Here is a 27,887-nt window from a genome sequence, read left to right as displayed (position 1 = left end):
AGCTGCGCAGACAGCGGCGCGGCAGTGTGTGACGTCACACTAGTTTGCTTGTTTTCGGTTGGGGAGTTCTATCCACTAGTTCGGTTTTAGGTAGCAATTTTAACCAGAATAGGGGTTTGTTTTGGGGCGCTTACCTTTCTGGGTGCCTGTTCCGGTCGATGGCAGACATAGAATGCTTCCACTAACACGGGGGCTTCTATAGGCCATTGCTCCCCTTGCCTCTCTGAGGGGGCCCGGTTCTGGCCGTGGTCCCCGGTAGGCCTAAGAACTCCATACACATGACTGATGCCAAAGTCTGACATTAGCATATCAGCCTGGGATAGCTCCGGGGAGCCTCCGGGACTCGCCCAGAAAATGGCGTTTCATTACATTCAACGCTGGTTTTATTGGCAGGTTATTGATGTAGATTATAAACAATTGTGGCTAGCACCATTCCCTGTGATACCTCAATAGTTACTGTCCTTCAATCTGATAATCTTCCTCTAATTCTGATAATCTTCCTCTTATCTAATAGTACCCCCCCTCATCTTTCCAATAAAAAATCTTTTATTCATTCCAATAGCCATTCTTGTAAGCCTCGCAGGTGCTCCAGCTTCCAAAGCAATTTTGTGTGTGTCACATTGTCAAAAGCATTTTTCAAGTCGAAGAATGTTGCATCTACTCGCTTTATTAATTTCCTGTACTATAGCAGTCACACTACCATAGAAACATACAAGGTTTTGATACACATGACTTCCCTACTCAGATCCCCAAACTGTATATTGATTAGCATGTTATTACTTTCCAGGTGGTTTAGTCATGAGAATCTGATTGCCTTTTCAAGTATCTTTGCTAACACCCTGTCACAGATACTAGTCCATAGTTTAAAGCATCCTCCCTATCTCCATTTTTATATAAAAAGACCTATATTGGTCATTTTCACTGCTCACTGCCAGCTTACCCATGTCAAGAGATGCCAGGAATATAACCCACAGTGTGTAGCTCAGCTCGGCTGCACAGTTTGTTTATTATATTGTGTTAACCAGCACACCACAAGAGTAACACAGTATATAAACCCAATGATCCCCCAAGTACTGTCAAGGCTCAATAACATATTTTTCAATTTATCCAAAATTTCTTTGGATAAATTAACCTCAAGTAATATAATTTACAATTCAGTTAGCCAAATTGCTACCCAGACTCCATGTAAATACGTAACTATCCAAAATTCTTTCCAGGACACAAAACCTAACTAGAGTCAAGACTACAAAAGCAATGATCATTAGTCATTTGAACAGACTGGCTCATTGCCCAACTGCTTTAAGGCCTTATTCAATTCTCTTATCACTTGCGTAAACAAAAAACTTGAATAAAGATGTATAACATTAATACATGTAATTGTGTAACTTTGCGAATGCAGTACTTATATAAGAGGTATCTCATAGTCTGCCAAAACTGGGCCTTTCTTTTATTTCATAAACCAAAACTAGGCCTTTCATTTATTTCCTATGTATTTTTTATATACTAAAAGTATGTCTTGTATCTGCTAAAATTACTTTATCTGACATGGCCAGAATTATTTTCTAGACCTACGTTCTTGGACAAAACCTGGCTTATGTCTGTCAAATATAGGTTATCTGTCAAGATTAGGTTCCAATCTACCAAAACCAGGTTCTTGTACAGCTCTTATCTGGCAAGACCACTTTCATCTGTCAAAATTAGGCTCTTTGTTAAAATTGGGCCAAGTCGTTGATGTGGTATTTACCAGTACAGCATGTTCTGAGCTGACCATTGTGCCATGGGTATGTATGCCTCCCACACTGAGCTAAGTTTACTTACCGAGATGGGTGAGGGAGATGCTACGTAATACTTGTTAGTTTAGTTGTTATGAATACATAGTTGTGTAGCTATCATTGCATCATGTTTCTTTTCATGTTAATAGACTATAGTGTTTATATTTGTTATTTTTATGATGCTTATTTATCTATACAGTATTAATGTGCCTTGTATAAACTTCATGCTCATAATTTTAATAAATTTATAAAATTTGACCATAAACATGCATTTTCTCTTTTTACAGCATCTAGTTTATTGGATAAATATTTTATTTGTATTTATAATTAATATTAATTTTATATTAATATATATATTTATATCTGCATACTAAGCCTTTAACTATGTATATATTTATAATAATCTAATTTATTTGATTTAAAGAAGAGAAAGACATGAGCATAATGGGCCGAGTATTAGTGACCGTCATGGCAGGAGTCTCCTTAAGTGAGAGACAAAGTGAGGGTAAGAAGAAGCACTTACCATTAAAAGTGACAATACAGCAGCATGCCTGAGTCCAGGACTAGTAGTGCATGTACTCGCACCAGTACTGTGTAGCATGAGTCCATAGTGCAGTCTTATGGAGCATGCTTTTTGCATGGCATTTAAGGAAGCTGTTAACACTGTTTATTAACCTATGTTTAGACATAATTTCATAAAAAATATATATATAATTGGTTACTGAGCACAGGTTATGTGAGAAAGTATAAATGACAGAAAATATGAATATTTCACTTTTAAAATAGAGAAATTATTTGTTTCAAATTGAAAGTACAGTATATAAAGTGCAGAGATATCATCAGTGTTAATATTTTTCAAAATTCTTTCTTGCTTCCTTACTAATTACTGATCTGTACTGTATCATGCTGTTCTTCGCTTATTTTTTCACTGTCTTTAAATTGATAAACAGCATACTTAAGAAAACAGACTATACAATATTTAAAAGATAATTAAGATATTTGTAAAATATTATCATTAAGTATATACTGTATAAGATTCATAACCCATGTATGACACTGTCTTGTTACTCTTAAAATGTTGCACTTTATAAAACTATTATTTTGTTTTTGTTGCTTGTTAGGTAAGATATATTTCTTCACATTTCTACTCTAACTTTCAGTACAGAAGTGATCAATGAGTGTTAACAGTCATAATGTCAGGCTCTAGGAAGAAGAAGAAATTAAAAATATGTTGACAATTCATTGTACAACAATGTTATATAGTGCTTTGGTAAGGCAATATATATCCAAAGATAAAGGCATTATTTAAGCACCATCAGAGAATGGACTAAAAATAAATTGAAAGTAAGATGAAGATATATATATATATATATATATATATATATATATATATATATATATATATATATATATATATATATATATATATATATATATATATATATATATATATGTCGTACCTAGTAGCCAGAACGCACTTCTCAGCCTACTATGCAAGGCCCGAATTGCCTAATAAGCCAAGTTTTCATGAATTATTATATTTTCTCAAAAATTTCTCTTATGAAATGATAAAGCTACCCATTTCATTATGTATGAGGTCAATTTTTTTTTATTAGAGTTAAAATTAACGTAGATATATGACCGAACCTAACCAACCCTACCTAACCCAACCTAATCTATCTTTATAGGTTAGGTTAGGTTAGGTAGCCGAAAAAGTTAGGTTAGGTTAGGTTAGGTAGGTTAGGTAGTCGAAAAACAATTAATTCGTGAAAACTTGGCTTATTAGGCAAATCGGGCCTTGCATAGTAGGCTGACAAGTACGTTTTGGCTACTAGGTACGACATATATATATATATATATGTCGTACCTAGTAGCCAGAACGCACTTCTCAGCCTACTATGCAAGGCCCGATTTGCCTGATAAGTCAAGTTTTCATGAATTAATTGTTTTTCGACTACCTAACCTAGCCTAACCTAACTTTTTCGGCTACCTAACCTAACCTAACCTATAATGATAGGTTAGGTTAGGTTAGGTAGGGTTGGTTAGGTTCGGTCATATATCTACGTTAATTTTAACTCCAATAAAAAAAATTGACCTCATACATAATGAAATGGGTAGCTTTATCATTTCATAAGAAAAAAATTAGAGAAAATATATTAATTCAGGAAAACTTGCCTTATTAGGCAAATCGGGCCTTGCATAGTAGGCTGAGAAGTGCGTTCTGGCTACTAGGTACGACATATATATATATATATATATATATATATATATATATATATATATATATATATATATATATATATATATACACAGTATATATATATAATAATAATCACTAAGAACTCATATTTAACCCGGGCAGAATTCACCCCCATGATGTCCAGGGTCACCCCTAAACATACACAGCCAACAGCCAGCTTGTTGGCTGGCTGGTTAGCTGGCTGGCTGACTGGTTAGCTTGTTGGCTGGTTACCTGGCTGGTTAGCTTGTTTGCTGGATGACTGGTTAGCTTGTTGGCTGGCTGACTGGCTGATTAGCTTGTTGGCTGGCTGACTGGCTGATTAGCTTGTTGGCTGGCTGACTGGCTGATTAGCTTGTTGGCTGGCTGACTGGCAGATTAGCTTGTTGGCTGGCTGACTGGCTGGTTGGCTTGTTGGCTGGTTAGCTGGCTGGCTGGCTAGCTTGTTGGCTGGCTGGCTGCTTAGCTTGTTGGCTGGCTGACTGGTTAGCTTATTGACTGGTTAGCATGTTGGCTGGCTGGCTGGTTAGCTTATTGGCTAACTGGCTGGTTAGCTTATTGGCTGGCTGGCTGATTGGCTTCTTAGCTGGATGGCTGGTTAGCTTGTTGGCTGGCTGGTTAGCTTGTTGGCTGGCTGGTTAGCTTGTTGGCTGGGTGGTTAGCTTGTTGGGTGGATAGCTGGTTAGCTGGTTGGCTATTTAGCTTGTTGGCTGGCTGGCTTGTTGGCTGACTGGCTGGCTTGTTGACTGGTTAGCTTGTTGACTGGTTAGCTTGTTGACTGGTTAGCTTGTTGATTGGTTAGCTTGTTGACTGGTTAGCTTGTTGACTGGTTAGCTTGTTGACTGGTTAGCTTGTTGACTGGTTTGCTGGCTGGCTGGTAGGTGGGCAGGATAAGTGGGTGGACAGGCAGGCTGGAAGGCAAGTGAGTTGGATGGATGGATGGCTGGCACGTGAGTGGGCGGGCAGGCAGGCAGGCACTTAGGTTGGCGAGCAGGTAAGTGGGTGTGTGGCCAGGTTCAGGTGAGCAGGTGAAGGGGTGGGTGGCAGGTAGGAAGATGGGAAAGTACTGGACTGTTAAACTCTCCTTACCCATTGCCTACCTCCATGCACCTCCAACCTACCTTTGCCCTCCCTCCAAAACCTTCTCAACCCTCACCATCACTCAGTCCTCTCCCTGCCTACTCATGCCATGCCCCTGTCCTTCTCAGATCTCTCCGAGCTCTGTAATCTGACTTCATTCAGACTGTTTTTCCTTGGTTCATTGTCTCAACTGGAGGGATTCTATTTGATCCCTGTCTCTTTGGAGCACGAATCTCCATGTAGCTCCTTATCTGATTTCTCGGGATTTGGCTCTCCATGACATCCACGTCCATTCACCTCTGTTGAACGTCATGGCTAAAGGTTTTTCTCGATTCCATCCCATCCCCATGGAGTGGACTGTCGATGCTAACTCCTTCCCTTGGCTGTGCCAGACGTGGACCTCTTTGCATTGGCTTGGTCACAGTGATGCAGGGCCATTTCCCAACTGTGAGGCTCTCACAGTAGATACCTTTCATTTGGACTGGTCAAAGTGGAGGTTTTTAATACCTCTTCACCCCGGTTATCTTGAGATGATTTCAGGGCTTAGCGTCCCTGTGGCCCAGTCCTCGACCAGGCCTCCTTTTTGTTACATCCCCAGGAAGCAGCCCGTAGTAGCTGTCTAACTCCCAGGTACCTATTTACTGCTAGGTAACAGGGGCATTAGGGTGAAAGGAACATTTTTGCCCATTTGTCTCCCCCTCCACCGGGGATCGAACCCGGAACCTCAGGACTACGAATCCGAAGCGCTATCCACCCAGCCGGTCATGCTCTTGCTCTCGCAAGATTCAAAATTGAAGTCCTACAGGGAAGGGGAGGATAATCATTGTAGCTCCCAGGTGGCTGGCCCAGCCTTGGTTTCAGGCACTGCTTGTTCAGTGTCTGAACATGGCCATTTTCCTACAGCTCTGCCTCTTTCAGAAGATTGGTCCAGTGACATAACCTGCTGGTTCTGCCTTCTCCAATCTTCGCATCTGGAGTTTCTGATGCACGTTTTTCACCATCTCTATGGTGATCAGGTGGCTGATCTCCCACCTGTGGTCCTCCTCTCGGCTACAAAATAGTAACAGTCGACAAAATTAATAGGGAAGAATTCCCGAGACCTGGAACTTTAAGAACATGCGGTCATATATTTAAATTACATGTAACTAAAAAAAGCTGCTGAAGAAATATAAGAAAATTCACTTAAGCACAGTGGTAGATGGTTGGAACAAATTAGGTAACAAGGTGGTGGAAGCCAAAACCGTCAGTAGTTTCAAAGTATTATATGACAAAGAGTGCTGGGAAGACAGGACAACATAAGTGTAGCTCTCATCCTATAACTACACCTAAGTAATTACACAGGCTGCTTATTCCCGACAAAACAAATTACATGTACTGCTTATTACCGCATTATATTAATAGGTTATTATCTTACAATATTGCAAGTCTCATACTCCCACATAGGGATGTTATGATATGGTGCCATTCATCATTACCTGCTAATTGTATTAACTCTTAATTTCTATGCTTTAGTTCACTTTAACATACTACTGCTCATAATTATCAAAATACAGCTTACAAATATTTTAAGGTGACTGCATGATTGCACATTTGATTAATATAAGGCTATGTATGTAGAGCTCCTACACCCATTACTTATTTTTTAGTATGGGGAAGCAATGTAAATGTGCATCTCACCTGGGGTCAGATTCACAAAGCAGCTACGCAAGTATTTACGAACGTGTACATCTTTCTTCAATCTTTGACGGCTTTGGTTACATTTATTAAACAGTTTACAAGCATGAGAACTTCCCAATCTACTGTAATTGTTGTAAACAGCCTCCTGGTGCTTCGGAGCTCATTAACTGTTTAATAATTGTAAACAAAGCTGACAAAGATTGAAAAAAGACGGACAGGTTCATACGTGCTTGCCTAACTGCTTCGTGAATCTGACCCCTGGACCTTAATGTGCTTACTTATTTTATTCTTTCAATGAAAAGTATTTTTTCTCTATTTCCTTTCAAGAAATAATCCATATAGAGTAGAGTACAATATTTCCTTAAATTAATCATCTATATTTATAGATTATTAATTTCTTCCTTTTTTCCTCAGGCCTCTATTTTTTTTTATTTTGGCATGTGACTGAACCAGATATGGCATTAATAACTTCGGCTCCTTTATTTTAGTCTAATCTTAAACTAACCTGCATGCTATTCCATAGTTCGAGAAAGACGACCACAGGGAATCCTCCGTACACACATACTCAGCGGAACTAAGCTTGATTCCTGGGGCAAAGGTAGTTTAGATTTTAATGTTGTGAGTAACAGCTATACTGTACTTCATAAGCTAATCTTGTTAATTATAATCACAAGGAGACTTCTTAGTCTTATTATGATAGTAGACTCATTTAAGTTTAACTCTCTTAAGGAAGTTTGCTAAAATTGCTGACAAGTACTGTATATAGATAATCAAAACAATGGGAGAGGTTTTTATTTGATAATAACTTCTTTAGTTAATGGTTTTTAGAAAGTCTCTTACAGGATGAAATGTCATCTTGGTATTTGTCCATGTATTAATTTTAATGCTTAAATCATCCTTTATGAAAATATTCACCATGAACATTTGTCTGAAAAGGTTTACTTTACTTTATATTAGAGTATTTGCATGCTTGCTCTCTCTTAATTTTTGTTACACTTACTTCAGGAGTCTCTTTGTTATTATACACATTAACAATCATAATAAAGTAAGGACTTTATTTATATTAAATCTTACCTTATTATTGACTTAGACTTAGCTGATACAGGAATTTCAGCTTCTTAGGTAAGTAGTAATGTAGCATCAACATTCACAATACAAATGGTGAGTAGATAAAGAATTTTGGTTGGCCATAACTAACTTCACTACCAGATATCATGTTGTATTGTAGGTGAATGCATGTGCATGCTGAATATATTGGCTGTTTAAAGTAATATATATATTAAATTAATGCTTTATATATAGAAATTAGAACTTTAATGTGTAAATAATCTAAGTATTCTTAATTAAGCTTCAAAATATATAATTTATCATATAATAAATAAACCAACAAATATTTCATAAAGTCTCTACAATAATAATGAGAGGCATTAATGCTTTTCTCTGCATGTCTTTCCATCCAAATATCTCTCTTTCCTCAGTAAGGATTTTACTTTGTCTAATCAGCTTAGAGTTAATGAATTACAATACCACAGACTATTCCTTATCTGGATGCATGGGGATCATGGGTCAGCCAAACACACACAAATAATTTTTCTTGTAACGATTTTTTACAAAATGAAAGAAAATTTGTTTCCAGTGATAAATGGATTATCACTGAATTAATTATCACGTTTGAATTATCTTTTAGAGCTGATTCATTCTTCTACTGCTTTAAAACATTTTATGCACCTCACAGTGCAATGTCAATTTATGAGTGTGCAATTTGTGCAATTTATGAGGAATGTCACAAGTGGAGTACCACAAGGTTCAGTTCTTGCACCGGTAATGTTCATTGTCTACATAAACGATCTACCAGATGAAATACAGAATTACATGAACATGTTTGCTGATGATACTAAGATAATAGGGAAGGTAAGAAACCTAGATGATTGTCATGCCCTTCAAGAAGACCTGGATAAAATAAGTATATGGAGCGACACTTGACAAATGGAATTTAATGTGAATAAATGCCATGTTATGGAATGTGGAATTGGAGAACATAGACCCCACACAACCTATAAATTATGTGAGAAATCTTTAAAAAATTCTGACAATGAAAGGGATCTAGGGATGGTTCTAAATAGAAAACTGTCACCTGAGGACCACATTAAGAACATTGTGCAAGGAGCCTGTGCTACACTTTCTAACTTCAGAATTGCTTTTAAATACATGGATGGAGAAACACTAAAGAAACTGTTCACGACTTTTGTTAGACCAAAGCTGGAATATGTAGCAGTTGTATGGTGCCCATATCTTAAGAAGTACATCAACAACCTGGAAAAGGTGCAAAGACATGCCACTAAGTGGCTCCCAGAACTGAAGGACAAGAGCTACAAGCAGAGGTTAGATAGGCAAAAACTAGAAGATAGAAGAAAAAGAGGCGATATGATCACTACGTACAAAATAGTAACAGGAATCTATAAAATTGATAGGGAAGAATTCCTGAGACCTGGAACTTCAAGAACAAGAGGTCATAGATTTAAACTAACGAAACAAAGCTGCCGGACAATATAAGAAAATTCACTTTTGTAAACAGTGGTAGACGGTTGGAACATGTTAGGTGAGAAGGGGGTGGAGGCCAAAACCATCAGTAATTTCAAAGCGTTATATGACAGTGCTGGGAAGACAGGACATCACGAGCATAGCTCTTATCCTGTAACTACACTTAGCTAATTACAGAATAAGGCTTGGCCCAGTTCGTGTGCAATAGTAGTTCACTGGAATTGCTAGCTATTACCCGTCCAGTGGTTGTAATGTGGAAATGTTAGGGCACCTTTAGGAATTGAGTCTGACTTCACACTTCTGCTTCTTACTGTGGTCTGGGGGTAACAAATCTGGTTATCTGTAGCAAGTCTTGAATGATCTGGGTAGACCAACAAGTTTAGTTAGACAAGATGCAAGGTGAAAACAGAGCTGTGCTTGGTGTGAGATGGATCAGGAATGGCTTGCTACCCTAATTACTATTAGATGCACACAGATGAACAGAGTAAGGAAATGATGTCCTCTCTTCATTCCCCCCCCCCTCCCTTTTTAGTTTATTATTTAAGGTTCTGTTTCTAGCCTTCCTGTGGGGAAGCCCCTACAGCTCCCTGGAGCTATCGGGCTAATATGCAATATATTAGACCAGGGCTTTAGTCAGTGGAATTCTGCCTACCGGGGACTATGAGCCAGAACCTGCCCCCCTCCCCCCCCTCAGAGAGGTGCAGGGAGCAATGGTCCTGGAAAATTCCCCCTGTGGTTGGTGGTTTACCTTATTTGCCATTGACCAGGGTTAGGGGGGCCTGACAGCTGAGAGGACAGTGCTTCGGATTCGTAGTCCTGAGGTTCTGGGTTCGATCCCCAGTGGAGGCGGAAACAAATGGGCAGTATTTCTTTCACCCTGATGCTCCTGTTACCTAGAAGTAAATAGATACCTGGGAGTTACAGCTACTACGGGCTACTTCCTGGGAGTATGTAACTAAAAGGAGGCCTAGTCGAGGACTGGGCCGCGGGGATGCTAAGCCCCGAAATCATCTTAAGATAACCTCAAGATAGGCACTCAGAAAGGTAGGCGTAACAAAACAGACCATACAAGGTAAGAAAAATGCATTCTATTGCGAACAATTTGGTACCAAAATGAATGACATAACATGAAAATTGAGGTGATCAAAGTGAAAAAGAGTACACACACATTTGAGTGTGGGTGTTGCGAGTGTGTGGATGGGTGCTTTCTCACGGGTAACTCTTGGCCGATTTTCTTATTTGCTGTGGTTGCACTCCTACTTGTTTTACCTAATATGCATATATCCCTTTAGAGGATTTTATTGTGAACAATTTGATACCAAAATGAACAATGTAAGACAAAAATTGACATGAGAAAACTAAAAAGAGTATACACATTTTAGTGTGGTTGGGCGCTTGTGAGTAACGCTCGGGCGATTTTCGGGTTAGCTGTGGGTGGTACACCGGGCTTTTTGATGTTATATGCATATATCTTTTTGGTGAATTCTATTGCGAACAATTTGATACCAAATTGAACTATGTAACATGAAAATTGACATGAGAACACTGAAGAAAAGGGTATACTCATTTTAGCGTGGGTGTGTGCTCACAGGAAACGCCAGGCCCACCTTGCGGAGGGCTGGGACGCGCATGCTGGGCAGCTCAAAGTGCTAACTAAGTCTAATATCTGCTCTTACTTTTCTATGTTAAATTACATCACTAATTTCCCAGACCATCTGTACCTCTCACTTCATCAAATTAGAATTATAATGCAGGTTATCTGCAAACTTTAAGGTTCTAAATAAAATAATTGCTAATATTCTGTATACAGTATATTTGTGCTGTGTAAGTTTGATATTTTTTTCAGTCATATAAAGTACTGTATTTCAGATTTACAGTCTTCCCCCATGTTTTCAGGAACTCTGCAGTCATTTTGTGAAGTAAGCTTAGGCTCACAAGCTCACCGCACAAGCATAGCAGTATCTCCTCATCCAAAATGGGATTCTACCATGCAGTTCCTTGTTAAGTCATTGTCTGAGGATGTTCTCTGCATTACAGTGTATGAGAAGGGTTATTTCAAGCCTAATGGTATGTTCTCTTGCTCATTTATTTTCAGTTTTTTCTTTTTATGCTATATCACACATTGTAGATCAAAATTGCTAGAAATGAAGCCGTCTTACAAATATAAAAATCCTTGCCTAGTTATTATAGTAATAATAATAATAATAATAATAATAATAATAATATACACACAAATCACAATTATGTGATATATCAAATGAACAAATCCACAAGGGTTGGATTTGTGGATGAGGGTTCGAACCTGTGCACTGAGTGTTCCCAGACGCACCTTAGTCAACTAGTCCATGTCCTGGTACAGTTGACTAAGGCACGTCTGGAAGCACTCATCAAAGCCCTTGTGGAATTATTCAAATAATAATAATAATAATAATAATAATAATAATAATAATAATAATTTATATAAAGTACTGTACTGTATATTTAAAATATGAAACGGTGAAGTATTCATAGAGCCACATGGTACTGTAATTTACATAAAGCCACTAATACAGAGAGCATTTTGGGCATAACTTAGTATTAGTAGGTTATTTAATTAAAAGTTTAAATGGGTAGCATTTAATATTGAACAAGAAGTATGCATATTTGAACATATTTGAATTGTTAAAGGAATTTATCAAATGAGTTACAATTAATTAGTGATATATAATGATGAAAGGCAGACTACTTAATTATAGAAATTGTAGCGACTAACAGTTCAGACATAGTATTTAATCACAAAAGCAGCAAAACACAGGTTGACATGTAGTATGAGAAAATGTGAGTGAAATTGGTTACACAACAGTAATTAGGAATTGCTTAGTTTCTCTTTTTAATCTGGTAAAGTTATTATAGTTATAGAGAAAAGTACAGTTATTAATTTAATTTAGTTCCTTCAGCAAAGAAAAAAAAATAGTACTGTGTTTTAACCCCAGAGCTAATCCATCCAGTTTCCTGCATTTCCCTGTTGAGTGCAGGGTTGGCTCAACATCAGATTTACAATGCTTGTATCATTTATTTGACCACTTTCTTTAAACCTGCATCTCGATGGGTAATATCACCAAGTTTTCTTTTGATACTGATTAATTGGGTGAGCTTTTGATTTATTATTATTTTCTGTTGGAGCCCCATCGGTTCCCTGAAGCAATCCAAACTGACATGTGCCATATTAGTTTGGTGTCATCAGTCCCTGGAGTTCTGTGTGCCTACCAGAGTCCATAGTCAGATCTTGGTCCACTCAGAGTGGTAGAGGGAGCAATGGCCATATGAGCACTCTACATTTAGAGATTGTCATGTCTGCCATTGACCGGGAATACCACCAGAAAGGTAGGCGAAACAGTACAAAACTCCAACTGGTAAAAATTTCAACCTACGTCCAAACAGAGCCAAAGACCTCCCGCAAAAAACAGAGAAACAAATCATCACGTTCGTTTGTGTCCCGCCCTTCCTTGGAAGGGGGGGAGGGGAATCTTATTCAGGCGAGCCAGCAGCCCACCATCCCAGTTCGTTGACTGATGTGCCTGGTGTCAACAAGTCTCCTCTGGCCTCGCTTTATTGATTGGCTTTTGTGTTTATGGCTTTGTGTGGTGGTGGCCAGGTGTATACCAAAAGGGGGTTGTTGTTCCGCATTGTTACTTTCTGGTACGCAGGGATACATGTGCCTAGGGCTACCTTCCCTAGGTGCCTGATAAGTACTTTCCTTGCGTTCTAGGGTTATCTTCCCTGGAACATTTGAGTTTCACTCCTATTTTAGGGCTTCGTTGCTTCGCATTGTTCTCATCCTTGGGGTACGCTGGGGGTGTTAGGCTTTCCGTCTTGACCCAGGTAGGGAGAAGGTTTTGCTGTGTGGGGCACACTGCGGCCAGTGCAGCTTGCATACATGTGGCGGCTGACAATTCTCTGTGGCGGCCAGTTTGTTTGTGTGTTGCTTTAGGGGCTTTTGTTTTGTTTTGTTTTGTTTTGTTTTAGCATATTCACTTACTTTTGGCGGAGGAGGTCTTCCTAGATTCCGATTACGCCTGCCTAGGTTGTGTTGGGAGTCCTTTGTTGCCCCAAGGTTTCACGGCAACTTCTGATTGTCAGTTTGTCTGCAAAAGACAGGGCTTACCGACTTAGTTACCCCCAGTGCCTGGGGCTTCCCGTAGAGCTAACATACTCTACAGGCCATGGAAAACCCTTTTGGGCTTGGGGGGTACCATGGAACGTGTCTTCCAAGCACCTGTCTCACCTTATGTGATGCTGAAGGTTGTTTTCTGGAGGGAAGTCCCGTCGGCTTCCCGGAATTGTCCAGGCTGATACGGATATATTAGATTTCTGGCATCAGTCAATGTGCATGGAGTTCTAGGCCTACTGGGGACCACGAGCCAGAACCTGGCCCCCTCAGAGAGGCACGAGAAGCAGTGGTCTATAGAAACCCCCATGTGGTTGGAAGAATTCTATGTCTCCCATCGACTGAGTCAAGCACCCAGAAAGGTAAGTGCCCCAAAATAAACCTCTATTCTGGTGAAAACATTACTAAAAAGAGCCAAACGAGTGGACAGAATTCCCCAAATGAAAACAATTAAACTAGCATGACGTCACCATGTTGCTGTGCCGCTGTCTGTGCAACAACACCCCCCCTCCCTAGGAAGGGGAAGGAGGAGCCCCAAACCTTCATGCCACCTACCCACTCTTCAGTTTTTGGCTGATGTGACACTGGCAATGTCATGTGCCTCTGGCTCCAGAAAATTGTTCTAGTTCTGTGCCTTGTGGTGTGGTGTTGTCTCTACATTCGGTGTGGGAACCAGGAGTAATTTCTTCAGTACTTGGGCTGCATACCTAGGGTTTCCTTCCCTAGGTGCCCTATAAGTTCTGCCCTTAGGGCTTAAGGCCACCTTCCACAAGTCGCCTTGGGATCTACCTCTGCTGCGTCTTTTGCTGCTCGGTAATTGACCACCTTTGGAGTCAGCTGGGGTTTCTGTGTTTCCCTGTTTGATTCTGGGTAGGGGTAGTTTTCGTTACTTGTAGGAGCACAGGGTACTGTGCTGCTAGCTATCACCTCACATAGCAGCCGACTCTGTTCCGCCTGGGTATGTTGTCCTCTTGCGGGGTTTTTCTTTTTCTTTTTGTTTAGCTACCTGGTGGGGGGATCTGCCACTTGGTTGGTCATACCCTACTTTTACTTGGTGGTTCTCCTCTAGGCCTCTGTGAGTGTACACATCCCAGGGGTTCAACTTTAGTAGTTTTCTTGGTAATTTTGGGTGCCGGCTAGCAGTACCCTGCCTGGGCTTCCCTTAGCAGAATACCACGACTAAGGGCCCTGGGAAACCCCACGGGAAATCTGTGATCTAATGGATGCAACCCCCTGTGTCACCTCTCGCTTCGTGCACGTCGGAAAGTTGCTCTGTTCCCTTGTCTCAGGGTGACAATCACGGGTTGTGCCTCCGTCATGCTGCCTGTAGGGTCGGTGACATTTTTGACCCGGAGTCGTGTGAGTTTTGTTGCTTGTACATACTCCAATTCACCCAATCTACTGGTGATCTTATGCGGGTGCAGGCAGCTTTAGTGTTGCAGGCTAGGTTCTGGTTGCTGCAACATGAGAGGTTGGTTACTTCCCCCGATGCCCCGAGACTGCCCCACTTTGGCTATAGGGACCTGGACTTGGGGGTGTTAGTCGCCTCGGCTTTGGTTCTGTCCGCACCCCCCTTGTCCTTCCCCTTTTGTTGTGCATCCTGGTCCTTTCCCCTTTCTTCTGGCCCCGAAGCATCTCAGGTTTTCGGAGTCGGAGCAAGGATTAGTTGGTGTTGAGACTCGGTCAGTTTCAGGGGAGTCCCCTTTTGGAGTGGAGAAGGAGGCATTCGAGCCTGGTCCTCTAGCCGAAGCTCCTGGGTCTGACCAGTAGGCCCCCCTTCATTCCTGCTTTTTCGGAGGCTCCTGCCTTTTCTTTAGAGGCGGAGGGTTTGGAGGATGGCTCGGCCCAGGGTCCTCAGGGTGAGGTTCCCAGGGCGGGGGAGGGATTGATTTGGGGAGCCTTGGACCTTGTTAGACCCTGCTTGGGTTTATGTACCCTCGGAGTAGGGCTTGGTGTTACAAGGAGTGGGGTTTTCTTATTCTCCCTCCTAGTACGAATTGTATTTGGTCTCTAGCCCTCCCCGGGTTTGGTTCCGTGATCCCATGGGTTCGTCAGTTCTGTCTTTCCGGAAATTTTCTGCCTCCCATATACCGCCCCATGTGGTGCAGGAGGCCATATGTGACTTACTTCCTGTGCGACCCGGATTACGCCATCAAAATGGATTCAAATTCTTATGTGTATGGATCATTGTGTCTTTACTGGGTTCATTATGAGGTTCCGGAGTCTTCCTGGTTGGCAGACAGCCCTCTCTTCTCGTTGGAAGCTTGGTATGCGTTCTGTCGGTCCCGCATGTTTGAGTGACGGTAAGCTCATATGGTGTTGCAGGCTTCCCTGGGGGGGGGGGGGGGCAATTTTGAGCATCTCAATGCGTGGTTGTTCACCCCTGCCCTTCCGTGGGATGTTGGTGTGGTGCAGCTTCATGTGCAGGTTCCTTCCCTTTCGGCTGCATTAGTCACGGAGAACTTGCTCGCACGTAACCTGTTGGCTTAGACCTCGTGTTTCTTTTACCTGCTCGAGCTGTCAGTGGATTGGCTTGAGGAGGACGTGGAGGCGCTTGGGATTGTCTCTGGGTCTGGTGCGTTGCCCTCGGTGGTGCTTGCATCGTCGGCATTGTTGAAGCTGCCGATCACAAGGAATGCGGTTTCGCTGTTTTTTGCTTTCCATCTCGCATGTTGGCAGGCAGTGCTTGCTTCTTTTTTTGGAATCTGCTTGGGCCCGTGGCTCTTAGGTTGCCTTTGCCCTTTTTTCCATTGCTGTTTGCAGAGTCTGTGGTTGTACAGTATCTGCAGGCAGCTTTGTTTAGTTGACATCTTATTTCGGACTTGTTGGTTCTCCAGGGAGCTCATGGGGGGGCCTTCCCAGAGGGGTCTTGCTTGGATGGTGTCCCTGGACTCAGGGACTGGCTCGGTTTTGTGGTGAGGCATCAGGGTTACCGCTTTCATTGCCTTCCTTTCAGTTTGAATCTGGCACCTCGTGCTTTCACATGCCTTACCCAGGTTGTGGTGGCCTATCTGCTTCTTTTAGGTGTTTGGGTTCTAGCCTACCTTGATGATTAGCTTTGTGGGCTCCCAGCCGGTCCGCCTGTCTGCTCACCAGGGATTTGGTTCTTTCCCAGTTTGGGTTTGGGTTCCTGGTAAATTGGTGAAAGTCCCAGTTAGTTCCTTCTCAGATTCAAACTTGGCTGGGCCTTGTGCTGGATTTGCAGATTGATTCCGTCTCTCTCCCTTCTGCGGCATTGGTCCGGTTGCAGTCTTGCCTTCAGCTCTTTTAGGGGGGACTCAGGTTGCTCAGCGGTTGCTCAAACAGTTGTGCGGGAGCCTAGACTTTGCCATGCTGGTTTACCCGCTGGGCAAGGTTTGACTTTGGAGGCTGTTTTGGTATCTTTGAGGTAGCCCCTTTCGCCTATTTCGTGACCACTGGGTTCTCTTCCCGGTGTCTTTACATCGGTTGTTGAGTCACCGACTTCCTCTTCAGGTTTTTGGGGCAGTACAGTATATGCTTTTAAATACCATACATGGACGGTGAAATAATAAAGAAATTGTTCCTGACCTTTGTTAGACCAAAGCTGGAATATTCAGCAGTTGTATGGTGCCCATATCTTAAGAAGCACATCAACAAAAGGTGCAAAGGTGTCTTTGCACCTGGAAAAGGTGCAAAGACATAAACTAAATGGCTCCGGGAACTGAAAGACAAGAGCTATGAGGAGAGGTTTGAGGCATTAAATATGCCAAAACTAGAAGCCATATAAGCACTGCGTACAAAATAGTAACGGGAATCGAGAAAATTGATAAGGTAGAATTTCTGAAACCTGGAACATCAAGAACAAGAGGTCATAAATTTAAACTAACTAAACAAAGCTGCCAAAGAAATATAAGAAAATTCACTTTTTCAAACAGAGTGGTAGATAGTTGGAACAAGTTAAGTTACAAGGTAGTGGAGGCCAAAACCGTCAGTGCTGTAGTTTCAAAGCATTACTGTATATGACAAAGAGTACTGGGAAGACGGGACACCACAAACGTATCTCTCATCCTCTAACTACGCTTAGGTAATTACACCAACCCTTACATCCACCCTGCCTGCTTGCCCATCATCCAGCAACCTATCCACCCAGCTCATCTGCATGCCAGGCACCTAGCCCGTCTACCCTGCCTGCCTGTTTACCCACCCGTTCACTGCAATATTCACCCATGTTGGGCACCTTGGTATGCCTAGTTGCATCGAGTCGGCAGTCTTTAGAACAAGGCACTCTATATACTTGTCTGAGGAGTACTCAGGACCCTAGACCAAGATCAGGTCAGCCTGAGCCTTCACCCTCACACACTCACGATAGCTAGTTACATTGCCCCATACATATACAGTACTTTAATTTTGTGATAATAAAGAAGAAAAGGCCACTGATTTTTGTGCTACATTCCTTCCCCACTGACAAGTAAACTGCCAGCAAGGATTAACACCCGCCCTGCTCAGCCCACTCCGGTCACCCACCTACCCCACCAGCTGACAGTCCATCCATTCAGCTCACGTGCTTGCTCGCCCATTTGCCTGCCAGCCAGGAAAACTTGGACTGGTTTCAGCATAAGCCTCTAGACTTGTGAATTCAGTGAAATACCAGGTTGTATAACTTACATAAGTCATGGTTCAAGGGTAGGGTGTGCAGCTGGGAGTTCCTTGAATGCTGGTTCGAGTCACCTCATTGTTCCAATTGGTTTTCTGATTTTAATATAGTATTCTCTAGTTTATTCTAGTCTCATCAGAGCAATTGTAAACAATTCTACTTCACACATGCCTCTAGGTGGCCACCCAGGAACTATTAACCTACAGCATCAGTTTGGCCAAAGAAGGGGCAGCCAACCAATGGGGCTTATTCATCAATTCTGAATAAATGACTTGGGGAAACTATAGCCTGAATATGACGGGCAAATGAATATAACTGGTGAAAATGGTATCAATGCCTGTATGTTACTGAGATAGATTGGTTATTGGCATTCATAGAGTTTATCTGTAGTTAAGAAAGTGACCCTTCGTAACCCAAGAAGATTAATAATTAGAGAATACAAATCCTGGCAGCTAAGTTAAATATTTCATGTTTTACATCATTATCAGCAAGGCAAATCAGTATATATATTAATTTGCCTTGCCTTAATTATATTAATGAACTGGGAATTTACTGTACAAAGATCAACCATATACTACATAAATTATAATATCATTGATAATTGTAGATGAAAGAAGTATTTTTGCATTGCATATTAATATAGACGTGAACATTTTCAGAATTTCTTGGGCGAACAGAGATCAAAATCCACCAGGTTCATGAAGAATCTAAGAGTGAGCCGGGAGCACAACCGCAACTTTACAAACTCAAACTTCAGGAAGTCAAGTCTGGGGAGGTCATCTTAAAAATCTCACTTCAACTTTTTGATCGTTCTTAGTAGTAATAATCTTGTACATATAAACCTCCTGTTTTCTACTAAGCATAATTCAAGTTATAGCAGGCAACAGTACTGGTTTTCTTTGTCATGATAGTTTATTTAAGAGGTAAATAAAGAAATTTTGATTCCACCAAGTAAAGAAATTACCGGTAATTTATCTGTTATATGTTTTCATATTTTAAGGTACAGTTTTATGTTATTAATGACATATACATTGCATAGCATTACTTTTGTGCTAATGTTTATATATATATATATATATATATATAATGTTTATATATATATATATATATATATATATATATATATATATATATATATATATATATATATATATATATATATATATATATATATATATATATATTATATATATATATATACTGTATATATTTATATATATATGAAATATATATTCAAATCAAATATATTTTGACCATGCTACAAGTTTATTAACAGAAAAACGTGAATTATCTACAAAAAATTTAAATGAAAAGTTTAACATACCTTATATGAAATGAACTGGCACTTTGGATTATTTCAGTGAAATAATTGACTTAAATATTATATATTGTAATTTAGATTTAAATTACATAGAAAAATGTATAAATTCATGCAAGTTGGTACTGTATGGCATTTAAAATGAAAACAAATTTGAAAAGTTGAAAGTCCACTTTGGTTTTCAAAATCCTTATATCTTTACTTTGTGAACACTCTATTATCAAATACAGTATCTCTTATTTATAACATTGTATTTTACAAATTCTGGACCCTATCTTTTAAAGCTTATTATAAATTATTTTATTATGATAATTTTCAGTGGTCATAATTTATTTTGGCCATTTTATGAAAGATTTTGTTACAAAGAAAATCCATTGAGTGTTATTGAGTGAGATAGTCTGTTAGAGAATGAGTCTTTCAGAAAGAGTTTAAGCCAACCATCTACCTCTTTTTGTAAGGAAATAATTAATTTTCTACACCAAGTTTTGTTTATTGTTAATCTATGGCACTCTGTCTTTTAATATTTTTTAAATATTGGCTTATCATCAACATGGTGCAGTGATGGTAAGTGTGTCACTTAGTCAAGTTAAGCAAATTTTAGTCTGGCCAGAACCTAGAACCTCAAGGAAACCTAGCTAGGTAACCTCGCGGATAGCCTCACTCACGGTGAAGGGTGGTTCAATAAGCTTAAATGGGTTGACCAGACCACACACTAGAAGGTAAAGGGACGACGACGTTTTGGTCCGTCCTGGACCATTCTCAAGTCGATTGTGACATTCTCACAATCAACTTGAGAATGGTCCAGGACGGACCGAAACGTCGTCGTCCCTTCACCTTCTAGTGTGTGGTCTGGTCAACTTACTTTAGCCACGTTATTGTGACTCATCGCCTGCTTAAATGGGTTTTTGAACCCCAAGAGTGGTATACCAGTGAGACAATATAGTATAACCAGTATATCACTTCTCTTCCTTCAGTCATGTGTTTAGATGCTATCCAGAAGTTGCTAACTTTTATTATATGAATTCATATGTAGATGATGCAGTATTATGTAAATATTTTGCTCATATATGACCAGGGATAAGAAATATGAATTATGAAGACTAAAAACATTGAAAATTGTAATCTTGAAAGACTGGAGAAAAGACAAAATACATTATATCTATATAAGTTTATATAAGGATATAATGAGGCTGATAGAGAATATCTTTATTAGACTAGCAATAACTGAGAACAAAAAGTCAGGAGTTTAAATTTCTGTATTGAAGCCACACTGTAGAAAGAACATTACAGTGTGTTTGTTCACAGACAGTGGCAGGTTGCAGGGTTACCAGATCAGAATTGCTGAAAGTAGCGAGCTGACAGTCTAAAAGCAGTGCATTTGTAATAAGAGTAGCCCAATTTTTTTATTTAGTGACTGATACAGTTTTCAAAGTAATATATTTTAATACATAGAGTATACTACACGATTTTAATGGTTTTATTAATATTATCTCTGTATGTATATATATATATACTAAAAAAATGTGATAATAGGATAACCTACCAATATTTGCTGTAAGAAGCACAATGAGTGTGGAGTCCTTCCATGTCTTCACAGTTGAAGATTATCAAGATCTTCATCTACATCCACAACCTTGTTCTTGTATATTGCAGACTCATATTTAAGCATTGACATGGGTGGTTCAAATGATGAGCAACAAGTTTTGTTTTCTTCAAGATATGCTTTGATTCTCAAGATTGATGTTAAAAGCTCAATCCCTATTCAATTTCTCAGTTTAGTTTTCACAGATGTTACTGTCAAAAATACCCGTTCAACTAGGGCATTTACTGATTGGTAAGATGTATATTTTCAATGCAAACTCAGCGAGGTCAATCAGTATGGGATCACCAGAAGCGTTCTTGACAGTTATTGTCTTGGTCCAAAATGATGATCCAGATGTTGGAATTTGTCTCTCACAAATGTTGGACTAGTCAATGGTTAACAGTAGGCACCACAGACTTTGTTTCACTAAGCTTAGAATGGTCAGCTAGTACTAATGGAAGTTCTGAAAATGGTGGCCATGTGTGGCTAAAGCATATGCTAGGTGACAGATTTTTCACCTTTTTGAAAGTTTCAGCATTACTAGGAATACAAGAAAGAAGCTTTTTTGCAAGCCTTCACTAAAACATTATGGCATCTTTCTTGAATATTTTGAAACTTTTCCTGGGTTATAAAATTGTTTTGTCTGTTAGTGGCCAGAAGTATTGAAAATTCGTAACCAAAATTCACTTTCTCCAGGGGCAGATATATGGAATTGTAGTCCAAATTAAAATGAAGCTTTCCATGATGAGGATGCACAATTAATAATAATAATAATAATAATAATAATAATAATAATAATAATAATAATAATCTTTATTTAGGTAAGGTACATACATAAAGAGATTTACAAAGTTTGTTGGCTTTATAGATAGAGCTAGTACATACAATGCCTAAAGCCACTATTACGCAAAGCGTTTCGGGCAGGAAAAACATTAATGACTACAGCTTAAAACTAATGGGTAAAAAGAAAAGATGTGATGAGTACATATAAAAAATAGAGGTAAAAGAGGGGGGAACATTGTTGAAAAAGCAGCACAAATACAATTACAAATTATTACAGAAAATTACATTCAAACAGCGTTGATTTGAAAAACAAAAAAACAAAAAATATACATGGGTTGACAACAGGGGGGTAAGGTGGGTTACATGGAATTTATTAGGTATAGCTTCGTTTTTAACTTAAACTGGTTGAGAGAGGTACAGTCTTTAACATGGTTGGGAAGGTCATTCCACATTCTGGGCCCCTTGATTTGTAGAGCATTTCTGGTTTGATTTAGTCGTACTCTAGGAATATCAAAACTGTATTTATTTCTGGTGTGGTGCTCATGGGTTCTGTTACAACCTTCTATGAAGCTTTTGAGATCAGGATTGGCATTATAGTTTAGCGTTTTATATATGTATAATACACATGAGAGAATGTGCAGTGACTTAATGTCTAACATATTCAGAGATTTGAGTAAGGGTACCGAGTGATGTCTGGGGCCAGAATTGGATATTGTCCTAATAGCAGCTTTGTGTTGAGTAATTAGAGGACGTAAGTGATTTTGGGTAGTAGAGCCCCAAGCACAAATACCATAGTTGAGATATGGATAGATAAGGGAGTAATAGAGAGTCACCAGGGCAGGGCGTGGTACATAATATCTGATCTTAGAAAGAATGCCCACAGTTTTTGAAACTTTTTTTGATATGTTTAGAATGTGTCCCTGGAAATTCAGCTTGTGGTCAATGAGAATGCCAAGGAATTTGCCATCTAATTTGTTACAAATTTGGGTATTGTTTATTTTGATATTTATTTGATTAGAGGATTTATTGCCAAACAGAATATAGAAAGTTTTGTCAATGTTAAGGGTGAGTTTGTTGGCAGTTAGCCACAGATGGACTTTATTAAGCTCAGTATTTACTGTGGCATTTAGAGCAAGGGGATCAGGACTGGAGTAAATGAAGGTTGTGTCATCAGCAAATAGAATTGGTTTGAGGTGTTGGGAGGCATTTGGAAGGTCATTAATGTAGATGAGAAAGAGGAGAGGGCCAAGTATGCTGCCCTGGGGAACACCAATGTTGATGGGTAGTGTGGGAGAAATTGTATTATTCACAGAAACACATTGGAGCCTGTCAGTAAGGTAGGATTTGAGGTATTGTAGGGAGTGTCCTCTGACACCATAATGATGTAATTTAAGAAGAAGGTTTTGGTGGTTGACAGTATCGAAAGCTTTACGCAGGTCCACAAATAACCCAACAGGGAACTCATTTTGATCAAGAGCTGTATGAATCGAGTTAAGCATACTAATAAGTGCATCGTTAGTGCTTTTTTTGGGCCTGAAGCCATATTGGCAAGGGCTAAGTATATTGAGTTTGGCTAGATATGAGTAAAGCTGCTTATAGATTAGTTTTTCAAAAAATTTTGACAAGTTTGGCAGGATTGATATAGGTCTGTAGTTGTTAACATCTGTGAGATCACCACATTTGTGGACAGGCGTTACTCTCGCTTTTTTAGAATATCTGGAAAGGTTTGGAGTTCAAGTGACTTGTTGAAGAGCAAAGCAATAGCAGGGGCTAAAGATCTGGAGGCTTTTTTGTAGATTAAAGTTGGTATCTCCTCAAGGGCACCAGACTTGGTTTTAAGGGAAAGGATTATCTCATTGACGTCAGTGGAATTAATAGGCTTTAGGTACAGAGACTGTGGATAGTTACCTGTAAGATAGTCCTTAATGTCAGTACTGGATTGATTGATGAAGATTAAGCCACCCAAGAGGTGGCACGGGCATGAATAGCCTGTAAGTGGTGGCCCTTTTGAGCCATTACCAGTATCAAGAGCTGATACTGGAGATCTGTGGAGGCGAGACTGCACCCTGCGTGATGGGAGATGTCTCCCGGACCAAGTGGTGACCAGGTGATGTACTGTTGGCTGTTTGATTGATAAAGATTAAGCCACCCAAGAGGTGGCACGGGCATGAATAGCCCGGAAGTTGGCTATTCGCATATCGCTTGCTTATATTTGGTGACTACACCTCAGCTTTCTCTAACAGGATGGAAAGAGTGTTACTTGTAATTAGGGAAAGGATTTGAGTAGTCATAATTAGTGCTAATTTGTTTGTCATTAAGGTAATGAGAAATTGGAGCGAGTATAAGGTTTACTCGCTACACGTACTGATCTGACTGCCTGTACATAATAGGTGCGAAGAACTTTCAGATTGGCTCCTCCAGAGAGGAATGTTAAAGCGACCTGAGGATTGCCGTCCTGGCTGCAGTTCTCTCTCCCAAGTAAGTGACCCCAGCATTAAAGTTTGTGTGTCCAGGATTATTCCTAGATACTGATAAGTGTCCACTCATTCAATTAGTTGACCCTGTACTTTGAGTTGGTTGTTGGGCTTTACTGTTTTTATGGGTATGGCATTTGTCTTGGTGGGGTTGAGTTTGATACCAATCTGCTTTGCCTCTTCACTGATGCAATCTAAGCATTTGGGTGCAAGGCGTGCTGCATCCCTTCCTTTTATGATGATGACAAAGTCGTCCGCATTATTCTTTCCATTAAACAGTTGAATAGAATTGGGCTGAGAATGCCTCCTTGTGGTGTGCCATTTTCACATCTTTTGTATTCAGAGACTGTGCCATGAAGTTTCACTCTTACTTCTCTGTTTATGAGACAATTTTTGATCTTGGAGAGCAGGTTGCCTTTGACTTCTTTGTCGATGAGGCAGCAGAGAATAGCCGGGGCGCTAGCCAGTACAAAGGCTTTCTCGAGGTCCAGGAATATCAGTATTCCTGGTCTGTCAATTAGGTGGGCTAACAGAGTTGTAATACAGTCCACTATGCCAACCCCTTTTCTATAGACATACATATCCTTGTGCAGTTTAGGCATTTTCCACTCAGTGTGGAAAGGGGTATTAGTGTCAGAGGCTTCCGCACATGCTGTTAGGATTCTGTGCCACCTTTCTTCCTCTAATCATTTCTGCACTGCTAGTACATCTGGTGGAAGCTGATCTTTCTGCATATTTGGATGCCAGTACTTCGGCTTCCTGTTGAGGATGTGTGGATTGATTGATTGATGAAGATTAAGCCACCCAAGAGGTGGCACGGGCATGAATAGCCCGTAAGTGGTGGCCCTTTCGAGCCATTACCAGTATCAAAAGATGATACTAGAGATCTGTGGAGGCGCAACTGCACCCTGCGTGACGGGAGATGTCTCCCGGACCAAATGGTGTTCTGTCAAACACGATGATGATGATTGATGAAGATGAAGCCACCCAAAAAGGTGGCACGGGCATGAATAGCCCGTAAGTGGTGGCCCTTTTGAGCCATTACCAGTATCAAGAGCTGATACTGGAGATCTGTGGAGGTGCGAATGCACCCTGCGTGACGGGAGATGTCTCCCTTGTGAATGTGTTAAGATGAAGATGAGGCCACCCAAAAGGTGGCACGGGCATGAATAGCTCGTAAGTGGTGGCCCTTTTGAGCCATTACCAGTATCAAGAGCTGATACTGGAGATCTGTGGAGGCGCGACTGCACCCTGCGTGACAGGAGATGTCTCCCGGACCAAGTGAGGATGTGTGGGGGGCTTTTGGTGTTTTATTTCATTTGGCCCCTGTGGATGTGCTGCTACATCTCTCCAAGAGAGGTGTGCTCATTCAGATGTGAACACCATTCCAGACACTGTTATTCTTTGATTATCCTGGTCTCTTGATGTACATGTTCCTTGGCCGCATAAAGTAAGGTCCTGTTGCGGTCACTTGGCTGCGTTTTTTATAGCTTCCTTGTTCTGTTGAGTCTATGACTGAGTTCTCTGACACGTTCTCAATAGTACCAGTGATCTTTGTGGTGTCTAGTGGACTGTTTTTCAGCTTGTTGCTCTTTGAATTGATTTGAAAAAAATCTTGTTCTACCTGATTAATGTCTTCGGGAACAATATAGTTTTAATGCCACTCTGAGATGAGGTTTTGAAAGTGGTCCCATTTTGTTAGATCGAAGTTCCAGGGTTCTGGTGGAGGTGGGGTGGGTAGATCCAACTTTAGATCAATTTGAACCCCATAGTGGTCGCTTGTGCGTGTGGGCTCAACTGACCATGTTGCTGCATCTCTGGGGGAGGCTGATATGAAGGTAAGGTATAATCTACCTCCTTGGATGTGGGTGGGTTCATTCTTGTTTAGGATTTGAATTTCTGGTAGTTGGTCTAGTAGATGTGCTATGTGAGTACCGGCCTCATTTGTTGTGTGCCAAACGGTGATGGGCATTGAAATCACCACAAATGATTGTGTTTGTGGTGGTCACATGTCCAAATAACACTGAGAGATCCATTTCAGCACGTGGAGACCCGTAAACATTAAACACTTCAAGTTTGTCGTGTCTTAACAAAATGGATACTCCCATCACCGTTATTCCCAGCCCACAACCGGGTGGGCTGGTTATGAGCTTCGAGATCAGGTCACATTTCACATAGATGGCACATTCCCTGGATTGCCCGTTGACCCATGGAAGGAAGGAGCCTCGATAGCCTGAGACTTTAGCTTCTAATCCGTCCATTATATCGTTTCGAAGCAAGCTCTCCTGTTGTAGCAGGATTCCATGCCTTTGGTTGCTGCTATGCATTGCAAAATTTGGAATTTTGTGCGTAGCTCTTGCGCATTCCATTACAGGAGCTTTAGTCCTCTAGATTGTTGAAATTTGTTGATATTACCGTGGTATCCATGGAGTCAGATGAACTCGCTATGGAAGTTGAAATTGAAGGTGAGACTCTTGGTGTACTTGAAACTGTCTCATCAAGGTCCCTTTCAGAATTATTGGACTCTACCTGTTTTTTAGGAGAGTGTTTCCTTCCCTGCATTATTGAAGGTGAGGATATTGTTTTTCGAATTTCTTGAGCTTGTCCTCAATTGTCTTTCGAGTCTCTGTGGTTTGCTTGATACCATGTTTCGACAGCAAACTTTCGACCAATTCTGTGACCAAGGCCTTAATTAAGCATTGGCCAGAGGGTGTCCTGGGAGCACTTACTGCTGTGATAGTTTGGGGCCTGTTTATTCATCAGTGGAAACTCGGACACTCTTGCCTTCATTGCCCCCAATATGCTTACTGGATGCAATGGGCGAGCGAATACGTTAAACTATTTTCTTGTGGCCCCCCATCTATCCCTCTGTCCTGGATGGAGGCCTTCTCACTCTCCACCATGGCCAATGGTGGAGGGCCATATGTGCCCCTTTACCTGCTTTGGTCTTGGTAAGCTCCATACTGTTTTTGTGGGCAGGGGAGCTGGTATATATTTTAGTTGGAACTTCTGCTCTGCTGTCGGAGTGGGGGTTCGTTTGGATCCTTTTAATTAATTAAGCCTTTCGGGGCATCTTAAGCTCCAGGCGTGGTGTGCCCTGGAGCAATTGGGCAGTTAGCTTGAACGGGCTGGTTAGCCTTGTGTTTATCCAGACATATTTTCGTGTCGTGGCTGTAGACTCCACACCTCACTGGGCGTTGGCAACCATTGTTTTTGTGATGTCTAAATCACAATGTTATCTTGAGGTTATCTTGAGATGATATCGGGGCTTTAGTGTCCCCGCGGCCCGGTCCTCGACCAGGCCTCCACTCCCCAGGAAGCAGCCCGTGACACCCAGGTACCTATTTTACTGCTAGGTAACAGGGGCATAGGGTGAAAGAAACTCTGCCCATTGTTTCTCGCCGGCGCCCGGGATCGAACCTGGGACCACAGGATTACAAGTCCAGTGTGCTGTCCACTCGGCCGACCGGCTCCCTGATGATGATTGATTGATTAATAAAGATTAAGCCACCTAAAAGGTGGCATGGGCATGAACAGTCCGTAAGTGGAGGCTCATTTGGACCCATTACCAGTACCAATAGCTGATAGTGGAGATGGCTGGCGACCATGAAGCCCCCAGCTGTGGATGGCTGGGGTCTTCATGGTCGCTGGCAGTTTAT

The 27,887-nt window shown here is 40.8% G+C and overlaps 1 protein-coding gene across 16 annotated transcripts in view; it reads left to right on the top strand.

Annotated features, from left to right (window-relative positions):
- Dap160 (dynamin associated protein 160) overlaps window positions 1–19,148 on the top strand; it is a 264,887-nt gene extending 245,739 nt beyond the window's left edge. For 9 of the 16 annotated variants that reach the window (XM_045747362.2, XM_045747358.2, XM_069313440.1 and 6 more), the window contains 4 exons: window positions 2,197–2,277; window positions 7,292–7,366; window positions 11,206–11,376; window positions 18,731–19,148. In XM_045747362.2, the coding sequence (XP_045603318.2) occupies window positions 2,197–2,277; window positions 7,292–7,366; window positions 11,206–11,376; window positions 18,731–18,888 (485 nt within the window). In that variant the 3' untranslated portion in view covers window positions 18,889–19,148. The remainder of the gene's footprint in view (window positions 1–2,196; window positions 2,278–7,291; window positions 7,367–11,205; window positions 11,377–18,730) is intronic. The other 7 variants (XM_045747361.2, XM_045747360.2, XM_045747359.2 and 4 more) reach the window with 5 other exon arrangements.
- Window positions 19,149–27,887: the final 8,739 nt, after the last annotated feature.

The sequence above is a fragment of the Procambarus clarkii genome, chromosome 7 (assembly GCF_040958095.1).
Source record: "Procambarus clarkii isolate CNS0578487 chromosome 7, FALCON_Pclarkii_2.0, whole genome shotgun sequence".
Classification (NCBI taxonomy): domain Eukaryota; kingdom Metazoa; phylum Arthropoda; class Malacostraca; order Decapoda; family Cambaridae; genus Procambarus; species Procambarus clarkii.
Note: the sequence above shows the minus strand (reverse complement) of the source record. Positions and strands in the feature narration are given on the sequence as shown.